Source organism: Aquila chrysaetos, chromosome 5 (assembly GCF_900496995.4).
Source record: "Aquila chrysaetos chrysaetos chromosome 5, bAquChr1.4, whole genome shotgun sequence".
In the NCBI taxonomy this organism is placed as follows: Eukaryota; Metazoa; Chordata; class Aves; order Accipitriformes; family Accipitridae; genus Aquila; species Aquila chrysaetos.
This window is the reverse complement of record NC_044008.1, coordinates 27,984,967-28,012,415: the sequence shown is the minus strand read 5'-3', so window position 1 is coordinate 28,012,415 and position 27,449 is coordinate 27,984,967. Positions and strand designations below refer to the sequence as shown.

The following is a 27,449-nucleotide window of genomic DNA, read 5'->3' as shown; positions in this document are numbered from 1 at the left end:
TGAAAGTAGGGCATCAGTTAAAGTGCATTGCAATAACATAAACTTGCAGTGACAAAAGCGAGGTCAGCATTAAAAAGAAAAGGTCATAACCTCCTAACCAAACACAGATGGGAAATGAACACTATCCTTGACATTGCTCCTGTTTGATTATCAGAAAGCTGCTATGAAGCTAAGTAGACCATCAGGTTATTAACTTTGGTATCAGATAAAGGATGTGTTCTGCTAAGCTAAGGCATAAATATAGACTTAATTACTTTCACTAGCCGGTTTACAAACACAGCCAATTCACTTTTATTGTAGCTGTTCTGAGGGTTTGCACCATGTTTTTACTTGGGGCAAAGATCACCAAGTTAGTTTTGCATAGAGGCAGTTTGTGTTTGGCGGGGCTACTTATCTCAAACACAGCATGACGTGATCGTGGTTATACTGCTTGTGGGGCCAGCTTGGGCATGGAAGGAGTCTGTCTACTTTCCAGCACTAAATATAATACATGTGGACAGATCACAGTATCGGCCCAAGGGGCCGTGCCAGGCCAGACCAGTTCAGCAGCCTCACAAAAGCTCCGATACGCAAGGAGGGGGCTTGGAGGCAACCTAAAGGCCTCTGCGCGGTGCCAGCACGGGTCCGCAAGCAGAGCTTTCTCCCGGTTTTTCCTTTACCTGGATAAGCCACTCCCAGCAGGCTGAGTAAAGGAGAGCTGACAGTCTCATTCCAGCCCTTGGGTGAGCTCTCCAAATCCAGGGGCTCGGCTCAGTCTTACAGATGTGCTGATCTCGCTGGGACCCTGCACAAAGTTTGACTGTGACATCTCGGCTTGACGAGCTATGTATCAAGCAAGGCGTCAGCAACCTATTGGAAATCCTTGACCCTAGGTTTTGTCACTAATTTGCCTTGTGGCTCTTGGAGACACATTGACTGAGAAGGGTGAAGTCATGGCACCCAGTGGCATGCTTTATGTGCGCCCGCAGAGCAGAAAAGCTGCTGCCTGACACTGTCCTGCCAGCTCTTTCAGAGAAAAGAGCACAGCCAGCACAATTTCTTTTGCTTGGTATCCTAGGTATTTGTACCACACCTTGAAGGAATTCAGGGACTTGTTGGGTTTTAGTTGCTGTTATTATTATATTTACTATGACTTCAAAAGGAAACTCGATAATTTGGTGTGCATGTAGATCCTTTGGTACAGTTCTCATATAATATACTTTATCATCACTATCTATTAACGTGCAGAACTTTTTTTTTTTTTTTTAAGACATTAATGTTTGGCTATGAAGAGTTATTGTCTCAGGGACTCCTAAGAACCATTAGCACCAAATGACAATTAAACTGCAGGAAATGCCCTGCATCAAGATCATTCATAATTGCTGTTAGAACATTTAGATCAAATCTGTATGCTGTCTTGGTTACTCATGGCTATCTGCCTTTTAATCTTTTTCATTTTATGACCCATGCCATTCCTTTAATTATCACAGTATGGAAGGCTGTTAGCTTTACACGACAGGAGAGGCTTCCAGAATCTGCTCTGCATTTCAATACAAGAATTCAGGTACATAGATGTTATAACCATAAAGCATAAAGTAGAAAATCTAAGTAAGTGCTGAGAGTAGTTAAGGGAATTGAGCTAAAACTGTGCTTGCAGCCAGGTTTGCCAACTTGGCTTTTTAAGAAAGGAGGAACTACATTCCAAGGAAATTACACTGTCCCCGTTCTGTACAGATAACCAGAAAATGCTCAGACTCATGCAAAAAGTTGATCAACAGGATCGACTCAGAACTACAAGAAAACTGCTTTCTCCTACTGTAAGGCATTTTTATAGACACCAGAAATGACTTGCATCTTTATCTGAGCTTGTATGACTTCCTTGGTGAACCAGGGCATATGTCTGCATTTATCTCAACTGGTTAGAGTCAATAAACCATGTGTGTCTTTGCTTTGCATATGCAGTGAAAATACATTGAGACGAATTAGTCTGCCCAAACACATGAAAAAGTGGGAGTGAAACCCAAATATCTCCATATTCATTCACCTGAAACAGAAGACCAACCTTACTCTGTATTAGCTGTCATGACATGTACAATAACAAGCATAATGTTATTCTACCCCACACATAGCTCCTTTTCAACTTGGACTGAACAAGTTGTTCACATGTCATTTATCAGGTTGAATTATTTGCTGCAGATACCGAGTTTAAGTCTGTGCTAGAACTGGATTTATATTACTGCCAATGTAGTGATAAAGACCCACAATAACATCAGAGGTATTTTCTTACTGAAACCCCACGGTTGCTGACATGCATTTCACATGAATGGAGTGGATCAATAGTGTTGTGGTTTTCAAAGTTTACTTTCTGTTTTCCTGCTTTCACCAAACACTATCATAATTTTAAAAAAAATCCTCCCATCCTTATGCATCCAGATGTGGAAAGCTGTCCTCATGTATTTAAAGATCCAAATCCGTCTGGAAATACAAGCGTGAACAAACAACGAAGGACCTACCTTATTGTGGGTATTTCCTCCCCATTTTTCAATGATTCTTTGTATATTTTGAACTTCTTTTCTAGTTCCTGTTCTTTGTGGAATTAATTCCTCATCCCTTAGAATGAGTACCACTTCCTCACATGAGAAATTTCCCTGAATCCCAGCAAATGCTGTATACTACCTTTTGAATTAGTCTTTCTGAGCAATGTATAGCTCTCGATCTGCTCCACTCATTCGTAATATATCAGTGAGTGTTTGCTGAGGTTTGTTATGAAGGAACCCAAACCATTCTATGATTCTAACCTGTAGTGCCATTGTAGCCCATCACAACAAAAAATGATTAAATAAATCCAGTTGTGCTACAGACCCAAGACATGAGCTGGCTTTAGGATGTTAAGATCTGAAGCCAAGTTTCAAAGAAAACACTCTACACTTTACTGCACTGTAGGACATGTACAAAAAAGTAGTGCTAAATGAGTATAAGAATAACATTTTCTCCACTGCAAAGGATAGATCAGTGTTCTTGTGTTTTAATGCCTGTTAAAAATAAACCTGGCAGACAACAAAAATGCTTCTATTGATAGCTGCTGTGAATTACAATGGTACACTGGACCCAGTAATGGACCGTGTATATTAAAGAGTATATTTTATGCAGGGAGAATTTAGATTCTTCTTTTGTATTTGAATATTGTAAGCAAAGGCTTACAGATCAGTTGAACATGCTAATGAAAGCAATTTCTTCTGACACACACAACTGCATTGGATATGCAGAGGATTTAGTTAATGGTAGATCTTCCAGCAATTGCCTAGGCTGTGCCCTGCCCACCAGTTCTTCACCATCAGCCATCTGCATGCACACACACCTCTTGCAGTACCATAGAAACCTCCCAGCCCTGTTATGGATGAATTTATGACCTAAATCACTGCTACTAATTCCTGTGACTCTATGCATTGGGAAAATTCATCATGTTAGCGTATATATCACGCTGCAGGAAAGTTACGTTCCCATCCTAGTCAGGATGAGTAACCTAAACTAGAGTTGAAATAGTGCTGAAGACAAGGGAACGTGGATTTTAACTCAGATTAGCCATTGGAATTCAACTCAGGGATTATTTGTATGTTTGTTGCTGATTTACTCTCAAATTTCCTTGTTCTCTCAGTTCTTTTAACTCAAGGTAGCCAATTCAGGTTAGCAATTCTGACTTAAGAATATTTTTAATCTGTGGACATCAAAAATAGGTTAACCTCAGTAAGTGTTTTACATATGACCTATCTTGTCTGCAGATGCAATCAATTAATTGAAAAGTCTGATGAAGACATGTCCGCTGTGGTCTTAGTCTGTTGAAGCTGATGCCAGTGCTGTGACAGATTTGCAACAACAGATTAAAGTTGGATGGAGCTGTTATCATCTCCCTCTCTCATTTGCCCTCTCCTGTTAAATGATGATGCTGCCTCCACGGCAGAGCCTCTGATCCACAGGGAATCCAGTCCTGAGTTGACACGGATTTTGGTCCACGATAGCAAAGCCAACTGGACTCTCACGAGCAGTAATCACTAGGGTTATCCTATATAAATTTGCCACCAGAAGTCTGTCAGAGCCCAAAGTAACAAGACGTACTGTCCCACTGGAAAAAATATAGAACTATACTATCAAATATTTCCTTAAAGAGGGGAAAAGGCTACCATTTGCTGATAACAGAGTTTTGAAATACGAATTAACATGGCTTTGCTGTTACCTAACCTGAAATGACCTATCTGAGGACTAAACGTGTTCTTGTACGAACATGCTCTATGTGGGATACACAGGACCCTGTCATTTCCTTTTCTGTAATAAAGCAAGGAAAAATGAGATGCACCAAACGACCTACAAAATGCTTTCGTGTCAGCGTGTTGTCTTAGCTTGTGCAGATCCGTGGAGTGCTTTGTAATGAGAGTTAAATGGGACCCAAGTCGTTGAAATGAGGGCTAGGAAAACAAGCATGACAGTAGTTTTTGGCTTCCTTGCATATGACAGCTTGAACATTATTCCACAGTAAGGCCAGGCCTGACTTGTCAGTACAGTGGCAAACAGTTTGAAGGAGAGACATGATATTCAATATTTATAAATTATCACCCAGGCCGTAATTGGGGAGAATGAAGCTTATAGGAAAAAGATTGCCATTGGGAAGCTGTTAATGGTACACAAACACTCAAGACCAAGCCTGGTGGGAGGCATCAGCCATAGCACTTGAGGTTGCCAAGCACACTAATATGACACATCATTACTAGCCACTTGCAACAGTTGACCAAAATCCATTTTCTCATCAGTTATACAAGCTACTGTCTGCTGAGGGATGGAAAAATGAGCACATCATGACACAGGCTTTGAAAATATCTCTTACAAAAGGAATAATCCATCCACAGCTATTGCTTGCTGATAGTTATCGCAGGCCAAAGCTTACAAGTCTTCTGTAGACACATGAAAGACACACTGACACACAAGTCACGGGAAGGTCACAAAAGAATGAACAGCATCCATCATTCAAACCAAGTAGAGAAACAAAGGGATTACTTGTTTTCCTTCTGCAAGTGATAGACAGCAGCTAGTTCTTTGACCTGGACTCAAAAAGAGTAGCCTAAGTATTTTAGTTCTAATTCGGCAAAACTCTTTAAGTGCTTAAGTTCAACTGAAATTAATTTGAGTATGGGCTAAGGAGAACTGGGATTATTGGACCTTTGAAGAGATGTGGGACTGAATTTTTAATTCTCCAAAGTTTCCCTGCTTCTTCAGGATTTATTCAAGTGAAGTGTGTTTGCAACGACCCGGTCTGGAGGTTACGAAAGAGCTGCTCTGTGCTGCAGGTTGCAGCAGTGGAATAGAGAAAGACCCTGGGTCAAATGCAGATAAAAAGAGGCACCGAATGTCACGGGAGTCTCACTGAGGAACAGTGGAGTTTATATGATGTAAGGACTGTGAAAAAACAAATACCTAAAAAAAGGAGTTGCACGTTGTACTCTTCACATAACTCCTATGTCCTCCCTAAGCTATAAATGTCTCACAGTAGAACACGTGCCTTCTGATTTCAGGCACCTTGAGGAAAGATTCACAGTGTGCTGGAGACATGCATTGTGGGGAATCATCTTCCCTAGAGCTGCCCCTAAATCTGAGCCTGAGCTGCCCGAAGGTGGGAATTAGCAGATTTCTGTCTGGGAGAATGGCTGAAACACCTCAAAAGCATACAAAGGAAGACACCATGATGGAGCTCAAATATGAGAGCAAAGATGACTTGGTTTTCATTTATTGCTCATATTTTCCTTCCTGTAGTGGTGAAATACAGTACCTATTATTCCTGGCATCCTTTCCATTACACTGAATCCCGCCCTCGTTCTTGCTGTTTAGATTTGTGGTTCTGATCTTACTTGCTAAAGGAGTCTAAGGAGGAATTTTCTGTCTCTGGAGCACAGATTCAAACCAGCACTGTTTCACTGAGTGTAGGCATAGTAGCCTGTCCAAGGATACTGGCCTCACATCCCAAGATATGGTTTGAGGGAAAGAATAAGTCAGACAGTATTTATGGCTCTAAATCCCTCTGCAGTGCGCACTGATATTTACTGTTGGACAGCTAGGGATCCTTTTTTTTGGACACTGGAAGAATGGGAAGGATTGTAAACTGAAGCCTGAGGGGCATACTGGGTGGGAAATCTGTTTGGGAACACACTAAAACAAGAACATAGCACAGAATATACTGCAATGAAGTAGGTGCCTGTCAAGTAACCTTGTATCTTTTTTCCTGTGTTAGTGGTCGATCAGCCTCATCCTCATCAAACTATCGTCCCACCTATTGTCTTCTCTCTCCACTGCAGTGCCACCTCTGTTATGTGGGTTTAAAGTCGTTGCAGTAAACAATATACCTGCCTCCGCATTGTGTCAGAAATAGAGCACTTTCGGAATTTTCTGCTTAATCTAGTATTTGTCAGAACATGTTGACTCGTCAGAAGTGAATCTGCAGGAATGTGTATCAGTTTTAGCAGTTCCTCTGGTGGAAGAGCTGGCTGAAAGGAGACAGACAGCCAGACCAGGCTCCCACTCCTCCCATTGCGGGGACCTTTGCTCGGTGCTGGCGAGGCAGGGACGTGAACACGGTTGTTCTTGGATAGGGTGTGACTTCTGGGTGTTTCACACAAACTTTGAAAGTTCTTGGTTTCATCCCAGCACAGAGCAGGAAAAATTCTGTAATAGCAAGAAGTTTCAGAGGATGAGAAAACTGTTTCCTGCCCTATACAATATAGAAGTCAGCGCTCTGTGTACTGGGGCATTTTTCTAATTGTAGCAATAACCCTGCTCTTTTTTTCTTTTCTTTTTCTTTTAAACTTAAATCCATGTTTGATTTGTTTCCAGGATTCTGTTATCACTAAATAATATCAGAAAATGTTGTTGATTTGAAGGAAGATCTTCATTTCTCAATACCAGAAGTGTGACTTGTTCTTACCAGCTAATACTTGCAAATAGCCTGTGTTTCTGATTTTTACCCCCAGCTCTTGGTCATGATTCTTACCAGATAACAGGGAAGAAGAACAATTCTTTGTTTCCAAAACCTATTATTTTGTGTAATTAATGAGGTAAGGCACAGAAAGAGTTCAGTGGACACTGAAATAAAATGTCACAAGGAAGGCAGGAGAATTATTGATGGATTGTTTTAACCAATCTAGTGAAAACACTGAATTTATACACAGCTGAAACAGCTCTGGTCTATAGTCATCCTTCATTTTGCTTGAAGTCTTAATGAAGGAGAAAGTCAGTACAGATTCCTGTTATTAGTTTGTAATTTTCAAGGTTGCCTATTTTAAATCCTTTCAGTGGTCATAGCATTTCTTGATTAGCAACAACAGCTTAACTATAGCCAAACTATAAGTATTTTCCCAAAGTATGTGATCATATTGCTGTTAGAATGCATAATTGTTTTCTCCATGAAGAAGCTAAATTTGGCTTAACAACTGTGTCATGACATTAACAGAAAATGTCTGGTGTGACAGGGCATAGTGTGGACACTGCACCGAAACGCTCATAACCACAGTTCATTTAATTGATCTTCTGAGGGGGTGAAATATCACACTAGTCATCTGCCTTTGGGTTTTCAAGCCACATCAAACAATTGTGTGGAGAAGTAAAAAAAAAAAGAAAAGTGCTAGGTTGTTTGATTTCATCAGTTAATGGCTGTAGGTCACTTGATACCCCTTTGTTTACAATACAGTGATACGCCTGTATCTTGTAAAGGTTCACCAGAGTGACTTACTGCTGTGGTACAAGGCCTAAAATAAAACTTGCACATGCCAGGCACCACATGATGCATAAAATATTCTAACAATATATTACAAAACCTTGTCAACACTAGGGAAAATGACTATTCCAAGAAGTAGAGCTGGCTGAAAAAAACATTCTTTTTTCCAAACCAGGCCCTTATGAAAGACAGTGATTTGGCGAGCTGGAGGGGGAGAGAGAAGGGTTTCTTCCTTTGGTCTGGTGGAGAAAGGTCTCTTCCTTAGTTAATAAAAAATGTCAACAGAGTAAAAGAGAAGCCTACTTCCAGCTCAAATCTTCACATTATTTCATGTCTTTTCTGTTTCTCATTTTTGAGCAGCTGTGCTAAAAAACCAGCTCAGCCTCTTGAGGAACTTGCCAAATATCTTATATCCACACACTGAAGTGCTACAACTGCTTTGTGTGCAGTTGTGTCCTGAGTGTCCTGAGCAGATTTGCTTTCAGCTACCTGTGCACCATCTTGTTCTAAACCGTATCAGTCAGCTGGTTTAATGCTAATGTGGAAGTAGTCATCTCTCTTCTGCTGCTGTACAACGCACCGAGGGGTCTTGCAAAATTCATCATAAGAAAATCCTTCTGTGACTTGTTCTAAAAGCAGTGAAGTGGGTACCCATGAAGAACAGTGATCATAGCAGTTTCTAGCACAAGACTATTAATGACACTAAGCAAGATTACAACACTTCCTAAGCTGAAATAGTTAAGCTAATACATGCAGCCTAGAAATGGATTTCTGTTGACTGATAAACTGATGTTTTAGTATATGAAATATAACCACTCTTTCCTTTAAATATATTTTGACAGATTAAATCCCTGACAATGAAGCCTTTTACTGCATATCCTTCTGGGTTTATCGTATTCCTGTTTGCCTTGCTGCAGAGGAGCCATGGACAATGCAAAGAAGCAGCTAAAAAATCGGAGATGAATTTGAGTGTAAAATATGATCTTCCTAACTTTGTTGCAGAAACACCGATTCAGAATGTAGTTTTGTACAAGCATCATGTTTATATTGGAGCAGTCAACAAGATCTATGTACTAAATGAAAATCTCCAGAACATTTCTGTGTACAAGACTGGGCCCATTTTGGAGAACCCTGACTGTGCGCCATGTGAAGACTGCAAAGATAAAGCCAATTTATCTAACAGTGTATGGAGGGATAATGTCAACATGGCACTACTCTTAGAAACTTATTATGATGACCAGCTCATCAGCTGCGGTAGTGTGTCCGGAGGCATCTGCCACCGTCACATCATTCACCCTGACAACCCCGCTGACATCGAAAGCGAGGTGCACTGCATGTATTCACCCCAGGTGGACGGGGAGACAGATAATTGTCCTGACTGTGTTGTAAGCACTTTAGGAACCAAAGTTTTGGTGACCGAAAAGGACAGGTTTGTCAACTTCTTTGTTGGAAATACTGTGACCTCTACATTTCAACCTCCCCATGTGCTGCACTCAATATCGGTTCGAAGGTTAAAAGAAACACAGGATGGTTTTGAATTTCTCACAGATCAGTCTTATATAGATATCCTCCCTCAGTTCCGCAGCTCGTATCCCATTAGGTATGTCCATGCCTTTGAAAACGATCACTTTGTCTATTTTCTGACTGTCCAGAGAGAATCTCTCGACTCCCAAGCTTTTCACACAAGAATTATCCGCTTCTGCACTTTAGACTCAGAGATGCGTTCTTACATGGAAATGCCACTTGAGTGTATTTTTACCGAAAAGCGGAGAAAGAGATCCATCCGAAAGGAGGTATTCAACATTTTGCAAGCTGCCTACGTAAGCAAGCCAGGTGCAGCTCTAGCCCACGAAATGGGCCTTGGGTTGAATGATGATATTCTCTATGGTGTTTTTGCACAAAGCAAACCAGACTCTTCCGAACCAACCAACAGATCTGCTGTCTGCGCCGTCTCCGTGCGAACCATCAACGAGTTCTTCAACAAGATCGTCGACAAGCAAAACATGAAATGTCTCCAGCACTTTTACGGAAAAGAGAGCAAATACTGCTTGAACAGGGTAAGCAACAATTAATTTGTTACATTTTGGGACTCTTGTTCTCTGTTTGCCTACTCTATTGCCAGGTAGCCGTCCCCTCAGTTACAAAATGTAAGTCCCTGATCATTTCAGATTACTTATCATTGCTGATGATTCATCTCTGTAAGGATTAGTTCCTGTAAATTGAGTATGGAAATCACTGAGGTCCTTATGGTGCTAAAAAAGTACTAGTGGAACTGGGGGAAAAAAAAAGTTGATTTTTTCTTAAATTTGTAATTGTTTTTCTTGAGAGACTGTGATGCAGAAAAATGGAACATTTAGGCAGTTATTTCTTTTAATATTTCAAAAAATTATTCATTAACATTCGTATCCATGTGCACTGAGGAGTCCCTGAAATATCACTCATATTTTAAACTATGTTAATGCTGAATCACTGCCCTCCTTGGAAAAAAATGAAAGAGTTGGTTTGGAACATGCCATGAAGAGCCAGATTGTAATACAGTTACTCATGCTTGATACAGAAACGGTCCCACTGAAATCAGTTTTCTTAATGAAAGAAATGTCTATGAAAAGTGTATCTGAATGAGGATACCGACAGTCTCGGATGGGAGGATTGCCCTTCCGTACACCATGTGTTCAGGTGGTTGCTGCTCTCCAACCATCTGGAATATTGTGAGTGGAGGAAGCACAGAAGTTATTTCTTCCCTTCTGGCCAGTGTCTGTGCCGGTGTCAGCTCTTGTAAAGGAAATACAGAATCTGGGAGTCGGGTACTTCTAACATTTATTTTGAAACATGGAACTCTAGACCTTTGAATTGTACCTGCTTAAGCAGCAGGGCCTCAAGTGTCCTCTCCGGGGAGCTTTCTTTTAACAAATACAAGGAAATTGGAGCTCAGAGGTGGCACACTGTCCTCTACCAGAGGGCAGGGCCAGAGCCGTTACCACAGGGCTCTGCTCAGCCTCGCAAGCCAAGATGAGGCCTGCGTCAGGACGGAGCAACAGCTCAACCTGCATTGGGAGATGGATGGGATCTATCATTTCCCGTTGTTGGGATGGCTCGGGGTGAGGGTGGGAACCACAGGCCTTCATCACCCCAATACCACCAGAGTCCTCCTCAGCACGGCTGCCCAGCACAGGGCTTCAGGATGGGGTGCTGGCATGTGCCCTGGTTGGAGGTGGGAGCCTCTTGTGTGAAAGAGAAGGGCTGCTCGTCACTGCCAGGGGTGAGATGGAGTGGTCTGGGGAGAAGCATCCATTACAGAGCTGCCGTGGCTTCTCCCCAGTAGCAGGAATGTGCTCAGAGGTAGGGTCTGACCCAGTCTGAGCATCATCACAACAGCCGTGATGTTGGGGGATGACTGCTTATCGCAGGCTCCAGGTGTTCAACACAGATGTAGGCATTGCCAGCGGATGCTGATAGAACAACCACAACAGATGTAGCATTTTATTCCCTCTTTTTGGGGAGAAAGGCAATTTTCAGGAACTAAAAGCAAGTTAGCAAATATTCAGCACAGTAACTTCTTATCTTTCCTCACCGTGTTATTGCTGTCCTAATTTTTCATTTCAGTTCTTGATATCCTTTTTTATTTTCATTTTTCAGTTCGTTTTTAACAGTGAACTTTGTTCTTCTCTGAAAGTACTTTTTTTCCTTATTCCTGGGGTATTTTATTTGTGAGTGACTGTCTTTAAAGCTTGTGGCCTTTAACTTATCTCTTTCTTTACTTGCCTATACACCCGTTTCATAAGGTGATCTTTTCATAGCAAAGTATACCATTAAAATATTGACAGAATAATTTGCCACTTTTCACATGCTGGGAAGTACTTTCCTGTTTCAAAAGCTTTTCCAGAGTCTGCTGCTGCTTTGCATATCAGAACTGAATGTCTTATACTGCAGACGGTTTATTATAGTTGCCCATTTTCAAGAAATGTCATCAGAACTCTGATTTCTGCTACATTAAACTGATAAAGAGAAAAATGTGCCTGTGATTTCTTGTGGTTCCTTTAAATGGCATAAAGGCAATCAGAAATTTTTGTCCTGATTGTTTGCTTAACACCGAAATATCAAGACTGTCAAGCTTGCCCATTCCATTTCCTTTGCTTTATTCCAGAGGACTCATTAAGACTCCAATAAAAAGTGTCCTGTGAGTTTTTTCAAGTTTCAATTGGCCAAAAAGATTGGCAAGAATTTGCCAAGCATGCTTTATACACCTGTTTTTCTCAGGTGTGTAAAATAGACCTGCAAGGTTGGAAAGTGAAGGAAGGGAAGGAGCAGGCAGAAGGAGGAAAGAACATTATTTCTTATGCTTGTCAGGAATGTCAAATCTGGTCTTCCTTGATTGTGCTGGAGATAAAATAATAATAATAAAAAGACTGCCCAACCCCTCAACTCTTCTTAGGCCCTTTTTTGTACATTATAAAAACGTAGATGAGGGCATAACCCATTTTTCCTCTTTTTGTAAGTCACCTTCAACTTAAAAGAAATCTTTTATAAACTCTGAGAGTATGTCTCAGTTTATTTTGGCAAAATTCAAAACTTGCTTTTTGTAATGTAGCCAAGATGATCTTTCTCTTTGATGTTGAGAGAATGAAACCACAGACCACTGATGCAAGTGAAAGGCACTGACCACTGTGAGATTAAGTCATAGGACAGTCAAAACAGTACAGCAGTGAATATGGTATACCACTAACTTCAACATTGAAAAGAAAAATGAGCCTTTAGCAATGTTTGCAAGGGAGTGCTATCTGATAATTTACAGTTAGAGTCTGATTGATGAAGGCCATTTCAAGTTATCAAAAAAAGTCCCACAAGACAATTGTACATAATTTTGTTGGACTTTGGGTAGTCCATCTTTTTAAGTGGCTGCCCTTCAGGACTGTTTAGTCTGAGGCTGCTAAAGGTAGAATTAGACCAAAATAAACCAGAATAAAACATCCAAAACACTTCCTCAACTCGTTCTTCTCAGATTTTAAGCATTTAAAAATAAATACTTCAACTCATCTCGATGTGCTTGACAAAGTTTGTTAGTTTTTAGCCTTGTTTCCTAAAGGAATGAAGTTTATGTAGTCATGCTATTGTATGCCTGTCTTTCTGTTAGTTGTCCTGAGAACCTCAACAATAAGAAATCTTAAGGATGTGAATCCAGGTGTGAACCTGGGGACAGATCCAATATATGCTCAGGCTATGGAAACCTATGAAGTTTAAGGAGCCCCTTTATAAACATCAGAAGGACTCACAGGGACCAAAGCAGGTATTGCTCACCCATGGGAAAAGTCTCTGTCAGAGCTTAGTTGGACAGCAAAGTCAACTAACCACAAGATATAAATCCAGACACAATTGTGCTTCAGTTATTCCAGAGCTCATGGAAAACTTTATAAAATCGAAATAAAACATTTCCAGTTGTGTTTAAGTGAAATACAGATTAAGCAAAAGCCTGGGCTCACTGAAGTCAGGGTTAGGAAAAGTGAATCCGATGGCGCATCTGATTGCTATCAGATGTACCTCAGTGGAGCTGTGACCGGTTAGCACTTCCTGATAATTTCCTTCAGTTAAGAGCTGGCTGTCACTTCAATGACAGCAAGGAGGAAAGAGAACTGGCTTTGAATTAAAAGAAAAAAGTTGGAGTCATAGTAAAGGGGTTTTATTGCCCAAGTCAGGACAAAGATATCTGAGAGGTAGCTGCTGTGGAGGGTTTTGAATCACTGTTCAGGAATCTCCTCACCCACAACGAAGAGAAAACTGGATGTAGGCTTTTAGCAGAGTTTATGTGGTCACAGTTAGTCACTATGAGCCCTGGTGTGGTAGTCCTCAAAGCAGAGCAGTACTTGAGGAGACAAATGCTGCTTGCTTCATTTGCAGACATAGTCTAGTAGTTTGCACCTCTATCATGGATTAAATGTGATTCTCCAAGTCAGGAAGATGGGTTGAGTTTAGCCTTGACAATCTCAACTATACATTTCATTTGTCATTAGATAGATCATGATCTTATGGGCTTTGTTTAGCCTTTTTGCATCTCGTATGTGCTAAAGAATTGTGAGCCCAATTGTCCTCTGATACCTAACTTCAATCACTATTGACTTCTATAGAAAAGCACCTCTAAAAATGAAATCCAAATTCAGTTCTGTAAAGATCCTGTGGCTTTGTTTCTTCTACAGATAGGTTCAGGTGAAAGCCTAAAGTACTCCATTCACCTTACAGGAAAGGAGAAACCACAGATGGGCTTCTGCCACCGTGTTCCCAACAAGTGTCCTAAAGCAATTCAAACTGGTCACAGCTCCTGTCAAATGAAAGGCACAAACTGTTGGAAGAACGTGAAATGAAAACAGAAGATCGCCAAAACAAAAGATAAAGTGACAGTAAAATAAACACATGGTGATGCTTCTTTATTACCATTACACACATGATAGATGAGTAAAATTGAGTTATGCTTATATTGTAATGGAAGAAAATAATTGCTGCCTTCTATCAGGAAACCGCAAAGGCACTTATTGATCTGTCATCCTAAGGGTACGTCTAGGAATATTTAATAAAATAAACAGAGACAAATAACTCTTTTGAGGCCCTGTAACTGTAATATCCCACAACATTTGGCTTAAAATTTTTTGGCAGGTTTAAAAATAACACCACATCTCTCTGATGAGGAAGGGTTGATGTGGCTTATTTAGATAATCTCACAGCATGGAGGAAATGTTTTTTATATTGTGAGTAGAATGTGCCTGAATATTTTCCCTAAAAGTCAGGCACCAGAATCCATCGGATCGGTTATTTATTCCTCTGGAAATGCTATATCAACTGGCATACAGCACTCTGCCTGGGCACAAAGCCTGCTCTCATCCATACAGATTTTGTGCAAGCTTCTCTACGGGGTTCTGACGTCTCGGAAGAATAAATGAAGAGGGACTGGGTGATGGGCAATGTGCACTGACACCCTTTAAAACAGGCTTAAACCACAGTCGTAAGGTGACAAGCTGCGTCCACGTTCCTGTTCCGTGCTCACTCCCTGTCTGCTGGAAGCCCAGGCGGTACCCGAGGGTCCCCGCTGTGCCCTGTACGGTGGAGCGCAAGGCAGGGTGTGCTCACCACCCAGCTCCCCTCCGCCGTTAGGTATGTGGCCTTCTGCCCACCTGGCCACGCAAGACCTGACTGGGGCAAATAGCACGGCGTAAGGGGTTGCAGGAAGAGTCTGAACTCCGGTTAAGCTGCATATGAGGGAGGCGTGGGTATGGGTACAGGTACGGGTAGAGATATGGGTATGAGTGTGTAGGGGGTATGGTATGAGCATAGGTATGGGGATGGTTAGCTCAGACTGGGCCAGATTCAGCAGACACATAACTATAGAGGTAAGGGCTGTTCTGTCCCTGGGACCGGCCACGTGGACACAGTCACAAGGGAGTTCCCAAGAAAAAGGCAAGGCAAGGAAAAAGGCAGGTCAGGGTGTTTCTTTGGAAAGTACTGTACCCCCCCGAATGGTAGATATCTTTGCAGACTCTTCTGAGCCCCAGGAGCTATGGAGTTTGGGGGCCAAACTGCTAGTCCCCAAGTGCTGCAAAACCTACAGTTTTCCTTCTCCTGATGTCTGGTTAGGGGCCTGTCTCTGCTTCCCAGCACTGCTGCTTGGTGCTTTATCATCTTCTTGATGAAAGCTGGATTTCTCTGTGAAAAAGTGGTATCCGTTAAACTACCATTTTCTGCAAAGGGCACTGATTTATCAGCCAGAGTTACTAATAATGTTCCATTTCCAGACTTTTTAATCAAATTCTGCTGCTGAAGGCAGGGTTCCCTATTGGTTATTAGTGTGGAAGAGTGACTGTCCTGCTTTTCTCTGGAATTGCACAGAAATCATTTCAGGCAGAAAGTAATTTTTATTTTTTTAACATGGATATCTGGTCACGTGTTTTTTTATGTCTCAGAGTTTCTGAAGGCCCTTAAATAACTCTAAAGACTAGAACTGGATGAAGAATAATTTTCTTACCCTATGTAACCTTGCAAATTTGAAAACCTTTACAGTCCCACAGGAAGAGATGTCCAAAATGTAGACTAGCAGGTATGTAACGTTAAGGACACTCACTAGAGATGTGTAACATTCAGATCTAAGCTTCTTTTCCTGCGTCCAGACCAAATTCTAAGGCACCGTTGCCCCAGATTAAGTTCCTGTCTAGTCTGCTGATGGCTATTCTGCAATGGGACCATGGCAGACCCTCCTGAAAGATCTGCTGGGATTTCTTTGTAAACAATTCCATGTTCCAGAGAAAGAGAAGCTGATTCTGCAGTGCACTGCATGCAGATCTAAGTCCTGGATTCATCCCACCTGGCTTTGGTAGGTAGTTGAGACATCTAAGCAAGCAATGAATTTTCCTCAGGATCTGCTGACAAACAATGGAGAGACACATAAATCCTGGCAAAGCAGACATCTGCCTTTCAGCTCACTCAGCACCAACCTTACCTCAGCAGTTCCTCTACTTACCCTACTTGTTCTGACTCAGGACCACATATTGCCGTCATTATTGCTCACTAAAGCAACAGTAGGTAATTATTATCCAGGACAATGTTGTGTTACTCGAACTTTCTAGGTGGCGTGTGGGTTTCTGATCTCAGCCAGCTTTTGCATCAGAGTGGAATTACTCCACATTTCCAAACATACAAGTACAAGTAAAACCAGAGTCAAATCCCACAGTAAATAAAAAAATACTGCTAAGGAAGAAAATCCATGGCAGAAATGGTTCAGAAAGCAAGTGTAGGTCACAAAGAAATGTTACTTGCACTGCCTATGGAGTGGGTGAAAACAATGAAATGTTAGAGGAAGAATGATCTTGGGGGAAGTGATAAAGAGAGCTTCATTCTCTTAAGGCAGATGTTACCCTGCTTTTATACACAGCCTGTAGAAATTAGGGCAAATTGCATGATTTTCTCCTACTTTCTGGACTCCTTTCTATCCCACACATCTCTTGCACCACTGTTTTGGCTAGACAGGCAGTGGTTGTGCAATGTTATCTTGGAATAAGAGTCTCCGCACTCAGCATTATCTTAGGATAACTGGTCTACTTGCAATTCACAGCTTTTCTATTTCATCACAGCTTCCACGTAAATAAGAACTTCTATGAAAAATGCACCTGATGTACACTAAAAATGTACAGCAAAACTGCTTTTATCAACACAGCATCTCCGATGCATTATTTTATTTCTTCAAAATGTATAATTAGTCAACACCTCTCCTTTGATAATCTGTATACTGAGTTAAATGTTAAATTAATATAAGGGAAATCAGCAAAATACCAAGATTACTTAGGTCCATTTTATCTGCTGAATCAATAGGATTTACTTAGTGCTAATGCACTAACCAGATTATGAGAACTAATGCAGCACTGTTCGATGACAAAAGCAAATAACTCTTTGAATGATCTTGACAATAGAACATGTAATCATCTTAATTTGTATTAACTAATTACATTTAACATGGATGTCTTTTTACCTATTACCTTAAGTGGAGTATCAGTACAGTAACTCCTTTGCCCCTTCTCATTTTAGCAGTGAAGTAGATCAAAGCAACAAGTATTAAGAATTAGTGGGATGATACTATGTAACATTTTACACCAATGGAGTTCTTTAAAAAATTTTTCTAGGGGTCATAAAAATTTGTGTAATCTTCCCATTGACTTCAGCGAGTTCTAGATCAAGTCCTTGAAGTTGAAAGTGTAGTTTAAAGGTAATTAATCCTTCAGTAATTCCCTCTAAATTGTTCCTTATTTTGCAACAAGTAGTATTTTGAAGGGTTGTTTTCCTGTGTAACTCGGACCATCTCCAGGCAGTAGCAAGACATAGTAGTGACCGCTGCGTCATTACGATTGCTTGACTGTTGCCATCTGAAAGGGCCATTTCCAGTTGCTTGCTTTTTCTTCACGTCTCCTACTTTGCAGTTGAGATTTGAAAAGTTTATTCTCAGAAAGGGAACATAATTCTTCTGTATTTTATAAAAAAATCTTTGAATTGCTTTCAAATACCTGAGGAATATTGGGAAGAGGAGGAAGGAAGAAGAGGGAAACAATTCTTTGTTTAAAACAAAAAGAGGAAAAAACTCTTTCACCTTTTAGAGTAAAGCTTCAATGCCTCAGCAGAAGTTCTTAGAAACAGGAGAACCCAGTCCCCTGCCCCAGGCATGTTCAGTTCTTCATGAACGCTGGGCTGAGTTCACAGCACGTACCTCCTCGAGGTGTCTTTCACTGGTCAAGAAGAAACCAGAAGCATGGTGGATCTGCCTCTATGGGAGTTGTTTAGCACATACATTTGTGTCCACTGGCAAAACTGAGCTGTTCCATTTATTACTTGTTTTTCTCTTGCTGAGGATTACAAGTGCTTGGTAATGATGTCTGGTGCTACTGTGCAGAAATTGTTTTACAAAGCACATAGCATTTTGAATACTGTGTTTTCAAATAGTTTTCTCTTGTGATGTGACTTGTGAGTGATTTCTGTTCCACTTCCCATGGAGTTCTTGGGAAGAACAAGTTAGTTGTTTGACAAAACAGGGCTTGAGGAAGAAAGAGAAATTCAGCATACCTAGTGCCAATCACTGCCACATTAACATGGAAATTAGCTGTTTTTCTGTGCTCTGAGAGCAGCAGGTGGGGTATGCACTGCGTATCCCCAGCAGACTGCTCTAGTCTGGCTTCCATGCAGTCCCTACTGCAAATAATAGCTGACTCTTCCATTTGGGATACCTTGTTCTGAGGACTTACTGACCCTATCGATACAAATATGTGCAATAGTTCAATACGAAAGACCTGATCTCTTAATTGATAATATTTGATAAAGGAAGTGAAATGGGAGAATATGAATGTCATGTAATCTTGGTGCCATTAAGGAACACTATTCATGTGCATTTGGCCTGCTATGACTAGTAGTACATATGACTAGTAGTGATCTACGGCCAACCCTATTTAGTTACCCACAGTTGCTTCTCTTGGAAAGCAGCAGTAAGTTTTGGGAACTCAGACTGCAGTTACAGTGACCCAGCGGGTGAGGAGTCTCACTGTGGACTTGCAGTTGATCATGTTGGCAAAAGCCAACATGCTACATCCAAAGAATTTCTGTTTCTCATGTTCCTCAACTCTGGCTGGCTTCTCTTCTGCCTACAGCGCTGGAGTTTGTTCACAAGAGATTCTTTTCTGGTCAATTACTTCCAAAAAATAAATGTGTCCATAGTTTTTCCATGTATCATCATTGAATGTGCTCATAACCATAAAGAATTCGGACACCCTGTGACAGTTGTGTATAGTGAGAACAGTAAATGTGAATATGACTTTTTAGAATTGATAGTAGTAAAATTTTGTCCATTTCACAAACTTTCCATCTTACAAATTACAGAGGAAAAAAATATTCCTTAGTGATAGCATAGTAGAAGGCTATTTATATATTTCTCCTCTCCTCCATTATGCTTTATTCACTCCGACCAGCTATGGCATGAAACCACATGGGAAAGGAGGAGGGAGATAGTCCCTTTGCCAAGGTAACTGACAGAAAAAGGCATGAAGTGAACAGAGTCTGTAAAGGTGTCAGAAGCCAGAAAGTTTGTCCTGGTTATTTTTCTCCTCTCTCCATTTTGTCAAAGAGCTATAAGTACAAGGATCTTAGTAGTCATCTCTGAGCCCAGAATTAAAAAAACTGATATGTGACAGCTGGGAAGATTTATGAGATTTATGAAATTTAAGGAGTAATTCCTTTCAAAGACAACAATGATAGGCCAAATTTATAATGTCCCTCACTTTTATTTACATGGGACTGGGAAACAGACAATACAGGTTCTAACTCCAGCCCTCTAACAGACCTCCAACATGAGGATGATGAAATCACTCACCCTATTCAGGCAACACCCTGGCTTCACTGAGTTCTTGGGGCCAGAATTTCACTTCTTGTATTTCACATGGAGAGAAGCAATGATCAAATGCATGTCTCACCTGAAGAGAAATACTGCAAACTACCCAGAAAATTCAAATGTATTACAGAACAGCAAAACCATGTTGGCTAAAAATACACAAGAAAATTTAGAAAGGAAAATCTGATAAGGTTCTTCGGTGTTCCTCACAGTTACTCTTCTTGTTCAGAGTGTGCTGTATATGTAAATTCTTCACCATTATGTGCTTGATTCCAGTAGGACACACTCCTGAAAACTGTAGTTTTATTATTGAGCTTAATTCAGTGACCTCTACAACAAAAGAGATGAGCAACTCATACACCCTCTCTGTTTTTAATTGTCCTGGGAATCAATTTGTCATGTAGAATCATCTATTCATTCACTCTACAGCAGTTTCTTTAAAAAAGGATTTTTGCCATTTGCAGATACCAGGATCCAGCTCATTTAGCAGTAACTCATTTCCCCCTGCTTCACGTTATGCCATAGAAATGCTCAAAGGAGAAATGTTGTCAGCACTTGTGGGTGCTCACTTCTCGAGGGAGACTCCTAGGATCCATAGCAGAAAACAAAAGTCGGTCCTTAGGACTTTCATTCCTGACAGCCAACAAGTTATAGGTCATATAAACAAACCAGGAGGAAATAAGACTCCTGCTTATTCCTACTTTCACTTGAGTTCATCTTCATAACTGTAGTATTTTATAACTGACACTAGGAAATTTTACCTAGTTACTTTCAGACCATTGCTCCAATTTGTCAAATTAAGTTTTAATTTTAATGATGTCCTCCGGATCACTCACAAGACAGGATGAGATGTTCTGCAGTGATTAAGTCATTAATTTCTAGTTTATTCAAGACATTAAACATAACATTAAGACATTACACATAATATCACTTTCTATTTGAGCACTGCACTTAACTAAGAAGAACAGGTTTTGGCCAGCTGTAGAAGAATGAGCCTGGAGGAGTGTTTCTCCAAATTGCAGTCGCTGCAAATAACAGAAAAGCTCACAAAAAGTCTTTGGTTAAAATTTTGATTTTTTTTTTCCCTGAGTCTAATATTCAGACTAGAGACTAGACTCTATGATTGGTTCTGGCACTGACTAAACTGGGTATTTTTTTGAGATTTTCATTAGTGGCTTTAAGATTTTGGCTTTTGGCTTCAAATGTGCAGCTCTGTCCGAACTATTATTTTCATGCTCACTGAATATGATATATAAATCGTCAATTAACTGCCAAACAGTGACCGCTCCTGATAGCCCAGCTCAACGATGTCTAGAGACTTTTTTGGCGCATTCATCTTCTGTGGACCCAATCCAGGGTAAATTCTGAAACACTACAACTTCCCCTCTGAACAAATAAGATAGCATTGGTTATCTCCTACCCTTCTGGACACTGCTGAAAGGCAGGACTTGCCCACACCTCATTGCATTCCAGTGGCACACCTACACCAGCCTCACAAAGCCCTTGCTATGAATCACACGTGCAATTGGCACCTCTTGTCTGACAAGAGAAGCAGTATGGCCCAACCCAAGCACTTACCCACGCTTTAATCGTCCATTTCAATAGTTGTGTGATTTGTCACTGGAACTTGGCATAATACCCAGAGTGCATCATCTGACATCAGTTATTTTTCCACATTGACAGCCAAATGGATACTTATGTGTACACTGAGACAGAAGGAGGGAGGGAGAGATTCAGGCTTCAAAGAGTTAATTTAAAGCAGCTTCTTTGGCGCAGTTTTCTGTGTTATCAATCTTCCTTTAGTTTTCTAAGTAGCCTTTTAATCTCTGCATTTCTACTCAAAGATCAAAGCCTTCCTATTTCTTAAACAGCTAACCTTACATTATGGTTAATCCTTGGAGCGCCAGGTTTTGTAAGAGAGCCATATGTGGAACAACCTGCAGGTTCTTGGGCAAATACCCAAAATTACAACATCTCTGAGGAAGGCTGAGCTGACTTTGTGGCTGAACTGACTTCGGGGAAGCTAGGAAAGGTGTCAGGGCAAGCAGGAAAACCTAGCCACTTGTTAAAAAGAACTTGAACAGGGTTTCATGAGGCATGTCAGGATGTTCAAATTGTGTTGAGATGACTGCATCGGAGGAAGTACTTTTTTAAGGTTAGCACAGAAACATCTCTCCCCAAAGTCATTTGCTTATGGAAAAAAAAGGAGTTACAGCAAAGAGCAGAGATCCCAAGTTGGGGGAGGGTAAACTCAGAAATCTGCCTTATTTCAGAAAGCATGAAAACTGTACATCTTTCTGCACTTGAACTATTCATACTCATTGTATGAGTAATCTTTGCACAGATGTTTCAGAAATACTTTTAGACTGGGTAGGATATGAGTGCAAAAGAATAAGGCTTTTAGCTTGTTTGGTGGCCAAAACAAAGAAAAGCTAAATTTGTCTGTTGATGATTTAACCCAGTCAAATACTGGGTTAAAAAATATTTAAAGTGTATTCAGTGTTCCTGGTGCAAAGTATTAGTTCAGTTCCTGCTGAGCAAGGCGCACCATACATTAACAGATAATACCAAAACTAATACAGCAAACCCTTTAGTATGTGGATAACCGAACTGTTAAGTCACTGCTGTATCAGATCTAATCTAGAAGCCCTCTTTCTGTATCATTAAGGCACTGCACAGAGGCACAGAGATTTCAGTTGCTCTTGTCTGGTCGTACTCAGGTTTCGACCTAAATGATACAGTAAATTGACAGGGCACCTGGAGAAAAGCTGGCACCAATGCTCACTGCAACTCCTAGGGATCACAGAAAACTTTGCCTGCTAGTGCTGTTGCTCTGCACAGTTCAGAAATGTTACAATTCAACAGCAAAGGACTGAACTATTAGGTTGAACATTTTGTTAACAGCATTTTCAATGCCTTGGTTTTTTTCCAGAATTCACCAGAGTTAAGCCAGCATGAAATTCTTGGTTCATTGCTTGCTTTCTCATAGTACTTTGAGGGAGTAACATCTGAATCTAGAAAACAAGAAAATAAAATTTTACTCCTACGTGTTCTTTAAGGGTATGATCCAGATCTATTGAATTTAGTAGAAAGACTCTGCCTGTCTTTAAAAGGTTTAATTCAAGCTTTTTAAAACATTTTTTTAAAACATGTTTGTAACAACAACAAATCAATAAAAAAATTAGGAAAAATGAAGCTCTCTATTGATTTCAGCAGAGGGAACCACCATAAGATCCTTAATGATCTCCCTACATGTTTATTCATAAAGTATGTCACAGTGGGAACATGCTAGATGACTTCCAAATTTAAACTGGTTAGAGATCCTTTCAGGGGTCCTGGTTATTATCTGTACGATCTCACCAAAACAGATGATGTAGTATCAATAGTAATGGAATTATCAGTTAATAGATTACTATTGAATTGTCAGGACAGCAGGTTATATTCTTCTCGAGAGAATAATTTAAAGTGTATTGTTCAAGAATTTTTCCAATGAAAATTAAAAACATGTAATCTCTATTCCCAAACTGAACGAGAAAATACTGCAAATGCAGCAACTATTATAGTACACTCAAGACATACAGAGATTGGACAAAATAGTGCATGAGCCATAGATGATCAATACAATAGCCTAAGTGATTATAAAAAGCTGGCTTCCCCATAGTTTCATTTAAATATACAATCAGAAACATATTTTTCCTGGCTTATCTCCCTTTTCTCTTTCTCCATCTTTTTCTCCCCTTTTCTGTCTTATCACTGAAGAAGGTGGTGAAAAGAGAATAAAAGGAGAAGAATATTGGAAATTATTATTTTAATGCAAAAAAAGGTTAAAAAAATTGCAATGTTTTTAGAGAATCATTTTCTAGGAATCACTGTTTTAGAAGCAGGTGTGTCACTGGGCAGGCTCTGCAGTCAAAGAACTCTGAGACCCTTGGAGAAGCAGCATTACAGAAGTAGCTAAGAGAAAGGATACCTTGATATATGTGCTTATATACATATCATCTGGTTACATAAAGACCCCTATGTCTTATTTCCAAAAGACAGGATAAAAAAAAGTTAAAAGAAACATTCCCATAACATTAAGAAGTCGTTGCCTTCCTCATGGAACATCATAACTGATGAAGCAATTAAGTTTGAAACATTTTAAAATACTTTTGGTCAAATGCATTTGTGCTAAATGACTTCACTCTGACAAAGATCTATTCCTACTCATAAAGACAGTACTCATCTGTACTTCATTTTCAAACAGGCTTTTTCAAGAAATGCTTCGTACTGCAGAGCACAAGATGATGAATATCGCTTAGAAGTTACGACTCCTTTGCAGAGGGTTGACTTGTTCATGGGCCAGTTCAACAGTGTCCTGTTAACTTCGATATCTGTCTTCACCAAAGGGAACCTTACTGTTGCTAATCTGGGAACTTCGGAGGGCCGCTTCATGCAGGTAAATATTACTATGACACCTTCACAATTCATTCAGCATTTTAAGTGTTTACACGGGCTTTGTGGTTTGGAGCAATGGTTTTGGAGCAAATTCTACCATGATCTCCACTTAGTCCAGCTGGCTCAGTTCACAGAGCAGTTTTAGTCCATACAAACTAGATTTCTTTCAAAGGAAACTAAACTGCAAGCTCTGTCTTGGATACATAACAAATATGCTCCAAACTCAGCTGGGGCAGAAATGTCCAAAACAGTGACTGATTCTTCAAACAGTTTCAGATATACACTTCATATGGGCGTTTGTCTAGAGGATCAGATTAAACCTAGTTCAATGTAAAATGCCAAGACAGTTTATAATGTAGAAGCAGGAGCCTCAGCATTAGTCCTTTCTATATACCAATCCACTCCTCTGGCACCAAATTACTTGCTAATGTGCCCATAGCCTATGACTCACAGCTGTAGAATTGAGATTAGCTCCTCCTCCACTACTGTCAAGTTTCTCTGAGTGCATCTTGGATTTTCAGGCTCTTGCTCATTCCCGTCTCACTCTGTTCTTTTGGACAGCAATTCTTCCTGTCCTAAACTAGGTTTTCCGTAATAAGTGGTAAATCACCCTCTTGAGAAGTCTGTCTCCCTCCACTGAGTACATAACTAATCTAGACAGGTAAATTATACTATATGACTTCTTTGTAGGTGACTAATGAAATAAATCTAACCCACAGAGCCAATAGTCTTTTAAAAACTTGGCAGCCAAATCAAACATCAGAAAGCAAAATACTTTGAAAGCACCAAGGGCTCTCGCTGTTCACCCATTTCATTTCAAGCACTGTCATCCTGCAACGACCACCTTGGAGACCTTGGCTTCTCCAGCTGCTACAGTGTCCAGCCTGGATGTGCATCTTAGCCTGGATCCCTCTTGCACCCAAGGACCTCTGTCCTTTTACTCTGCCAGTATTACTTGTCTTCTAGTGGGCTTCCTGAAGTATTGGCAGTCTTTGGCCCTTCTTGCTCTCTAGGCTGCAGAGAGTCACCAAAGTTAGTAGTGTTGTCCCCCAACCATCATTAACTGAAACCTGAGGAGAAGGCCATCAGTTGCTCTGCCCTGCCAGTGTTCCCGCTTCCCATAACCTTCCATTAGAAAATACTTGGGCAGATGTAACTGTTCATAAAAACAAGCCTTCCCTTTCTTCTCTCCCTTCCCCTCATTCTCTGTCCTTACCACATGCACTAAGTAGGGCTACATACTGTCCCCCGTATATGCACCCTGTCTGGACAAAGGGAATCCTATACCTCCACTTCTGTCTTCTGCACAGACTGGACACAGAACCTGCCCCATAATGCAAAATCCATAATGCTCCTACAGGGAAAGAGGTCAAAGTGATTTACCACAAAGGACAGATGAAAAACTGGAGAAAATCATGTTTCTCTTTCCTCCTAAAAGATAGGAACTTAACAAAATGTTCAATGACAACCCTGCCAGTTTTGCCTGAACTTCCCATAATGACCTTGGTAACTTTAAGCTGCAGTTTGTCTTCAGCGCAGGAAAGGCAAATGCTAAGAGCACAGGACCAACCTACGCTCTGTTCTTAAATGTAGATGCTGGTTCACGCAGCGAACATGAGCAATTTGTTTAACCTTTCTGAAGCCATTTCCTTATCTACAAAATACAGTTAATAACAACTACTGTCTTACTTGCAGCATTTCTTTTGGGCTGTCACAAAGCTTTTAGGGAGGCTTGGTGGAAAGCACAAGGCAGCATTATTTTTATTTGTAACATTCTTTAAATTATTCATTCAAGTTCTGCACCACACACTTCATTCAGACGTTTGCCCAACTCAAGGAACAATTAAGATATTTCCAGAATACATTTCCCATTCCACGTTCAGTTACAAATCAAAAGAAAGGCTATTGTGTAAACTGCACATTGCCATTAGCAGAAATATTCTCATCATTGAATTAGATTGGTTTGAGCTACAGGGGGAAGTCAGCATTGGGCTCATATTATAATAAATAGGAGCTCTTTCTTTGAGGGTTTGGTGCAACCAGCAGGAGAATAAGCATACTGACTACCTTTAATGACACTACCTCCAATAAAAAGGTTAGAATTTGTTTTGCCTTTAAATGGTCTTGAAGGGATACTAGGTCTATAGGATACAGCAGACACAGCTTTTTGCAGAATTTAATGTTCACTTACATTAAATCTTTTTTTTTCACTAATAGTTATCTAGGAAGTGCTTTCAAACATGTTCATTAGCAAATGCCCAGCTAAAGCAGATTTGCAGTGTTTCTATGGAAATAGAGCTATTAACTGCAATGAGATGGAGATCATTAAAAATTGAGCTATTAAACGACCATTACTGAAGTAAAATGGGTTAAAAAAAATCAGGATAATCTAACAATGACTTAATTTATCAAAAAGATATCCCCAAACACTTCCCCACATTTTTTAGCAAAGAAATGTAACGATGTTCTCTTTTGTTTCATTCACAAATCTACTTGAACATATTGCAAAGAATCCTCAGTTTTTCACTTATTACATACCTCACTTTTGCACAGTTATTTGCACTCATATTTTTAGCTCTTTGTACATTCAAATATTGAATTTTCCTATGCAATCCCCTTGTATCTTGTAGCTATTCAGAGTTGACTATATCCTTTCAGAGACAGGTATGCTTTCGGAGAAAATTAGTTGCAAAATTCTACCAATCAGGGAACCTGTTTTAAAACTGGTTATATTGTATTAATATCTTGCAAACATATTGTCATGCTAACTCTTCAAAAGCAAAAGAAAAAATATTCATATATAGGTTTCTAAAATTAGAAAATCAGCTCAGCCCTTCCAGTGAATCCAGTTCATCTTGTATCCTCTTTGAAATACCAAACCTTACCATATTTAGACAATTTAGTTTGTGACATAAATTTCAGCACTAGCAGTCATCCATGAGATTAAAAGAAATCATAGTACAGTACCTCTGTCTCTGACAACCACACCCTGAAGCGCCCAAATATGAAACAGCTTGGTGAAAGTAATGAACATTTAATTCACATTTTTGCTGTATTAATTTAGGGTTTCCTTTAATTGTTATGAAACATATTGTGGGCAAAAAAAAAAAAGATGTTTAAAACATAGCGATGATGTCACCTAAATTGAATTGAAGCTCCAAGCCTGTGCTGTGGAAGCCAGTAGGTGCAGCAGCAAGCTACTGATGTTCAACCTGAGAGAAATTTATTTGAAAATGTTTCTCATATTCTCCCATTATACTTGCTTATACTTGATCAGCAGCCAACCACTTGATCCTCCTTCTTTTCTTTCTTTCCCTTTTCTTGCCATCTTTCCATCTCCTTTTGCATTTCTGCTGCTCATCACTTTCTGCCTTCCTACCG

General features: G+C 40.2%; 1 protein-coding gene across 9 annotated transcripts in view; it reads left to right on the top strand.

The window, feature by feature from the left end:
* The window catches only part of MET (MET proto-oncogene, receptor tyrosine kinase), a 91,568-nt gene that overhangs the window by 11,508 nt on the left and 52,611 nt on the right, over nucleotides 1-27,449 (top strand). For 7 of the 9 annotated variants that reach the window (XM_030015299.1, XM_030015297.2, XM_030015291.2 and 4 more), the window contains 2 exons: nucleotides 8,575-9,789; nucleotides 23,878-24,069. In XM_030015299.1, coding sequence (XP_029871159.1) covers nucleotides 8,590-9,789; nucleotides 23,878-24,069 — 1,392 coding nt within the window. In that variant the 5' untranslated portion in view covers nucleotides 8,575-8,589. Of the gene's footprint in view, nucleotides 1-6,989; nucleotides 7,074-7,196; nucleotides 7,202-8,574; nucleotides 9,790-23,877; nucleotides 24,070-27,449 lie in introns of all 9 variants that reach the window. The other 2 variants (XM_030015292.2, XM_030015296.2) reach the window with 2 other exon arrangements.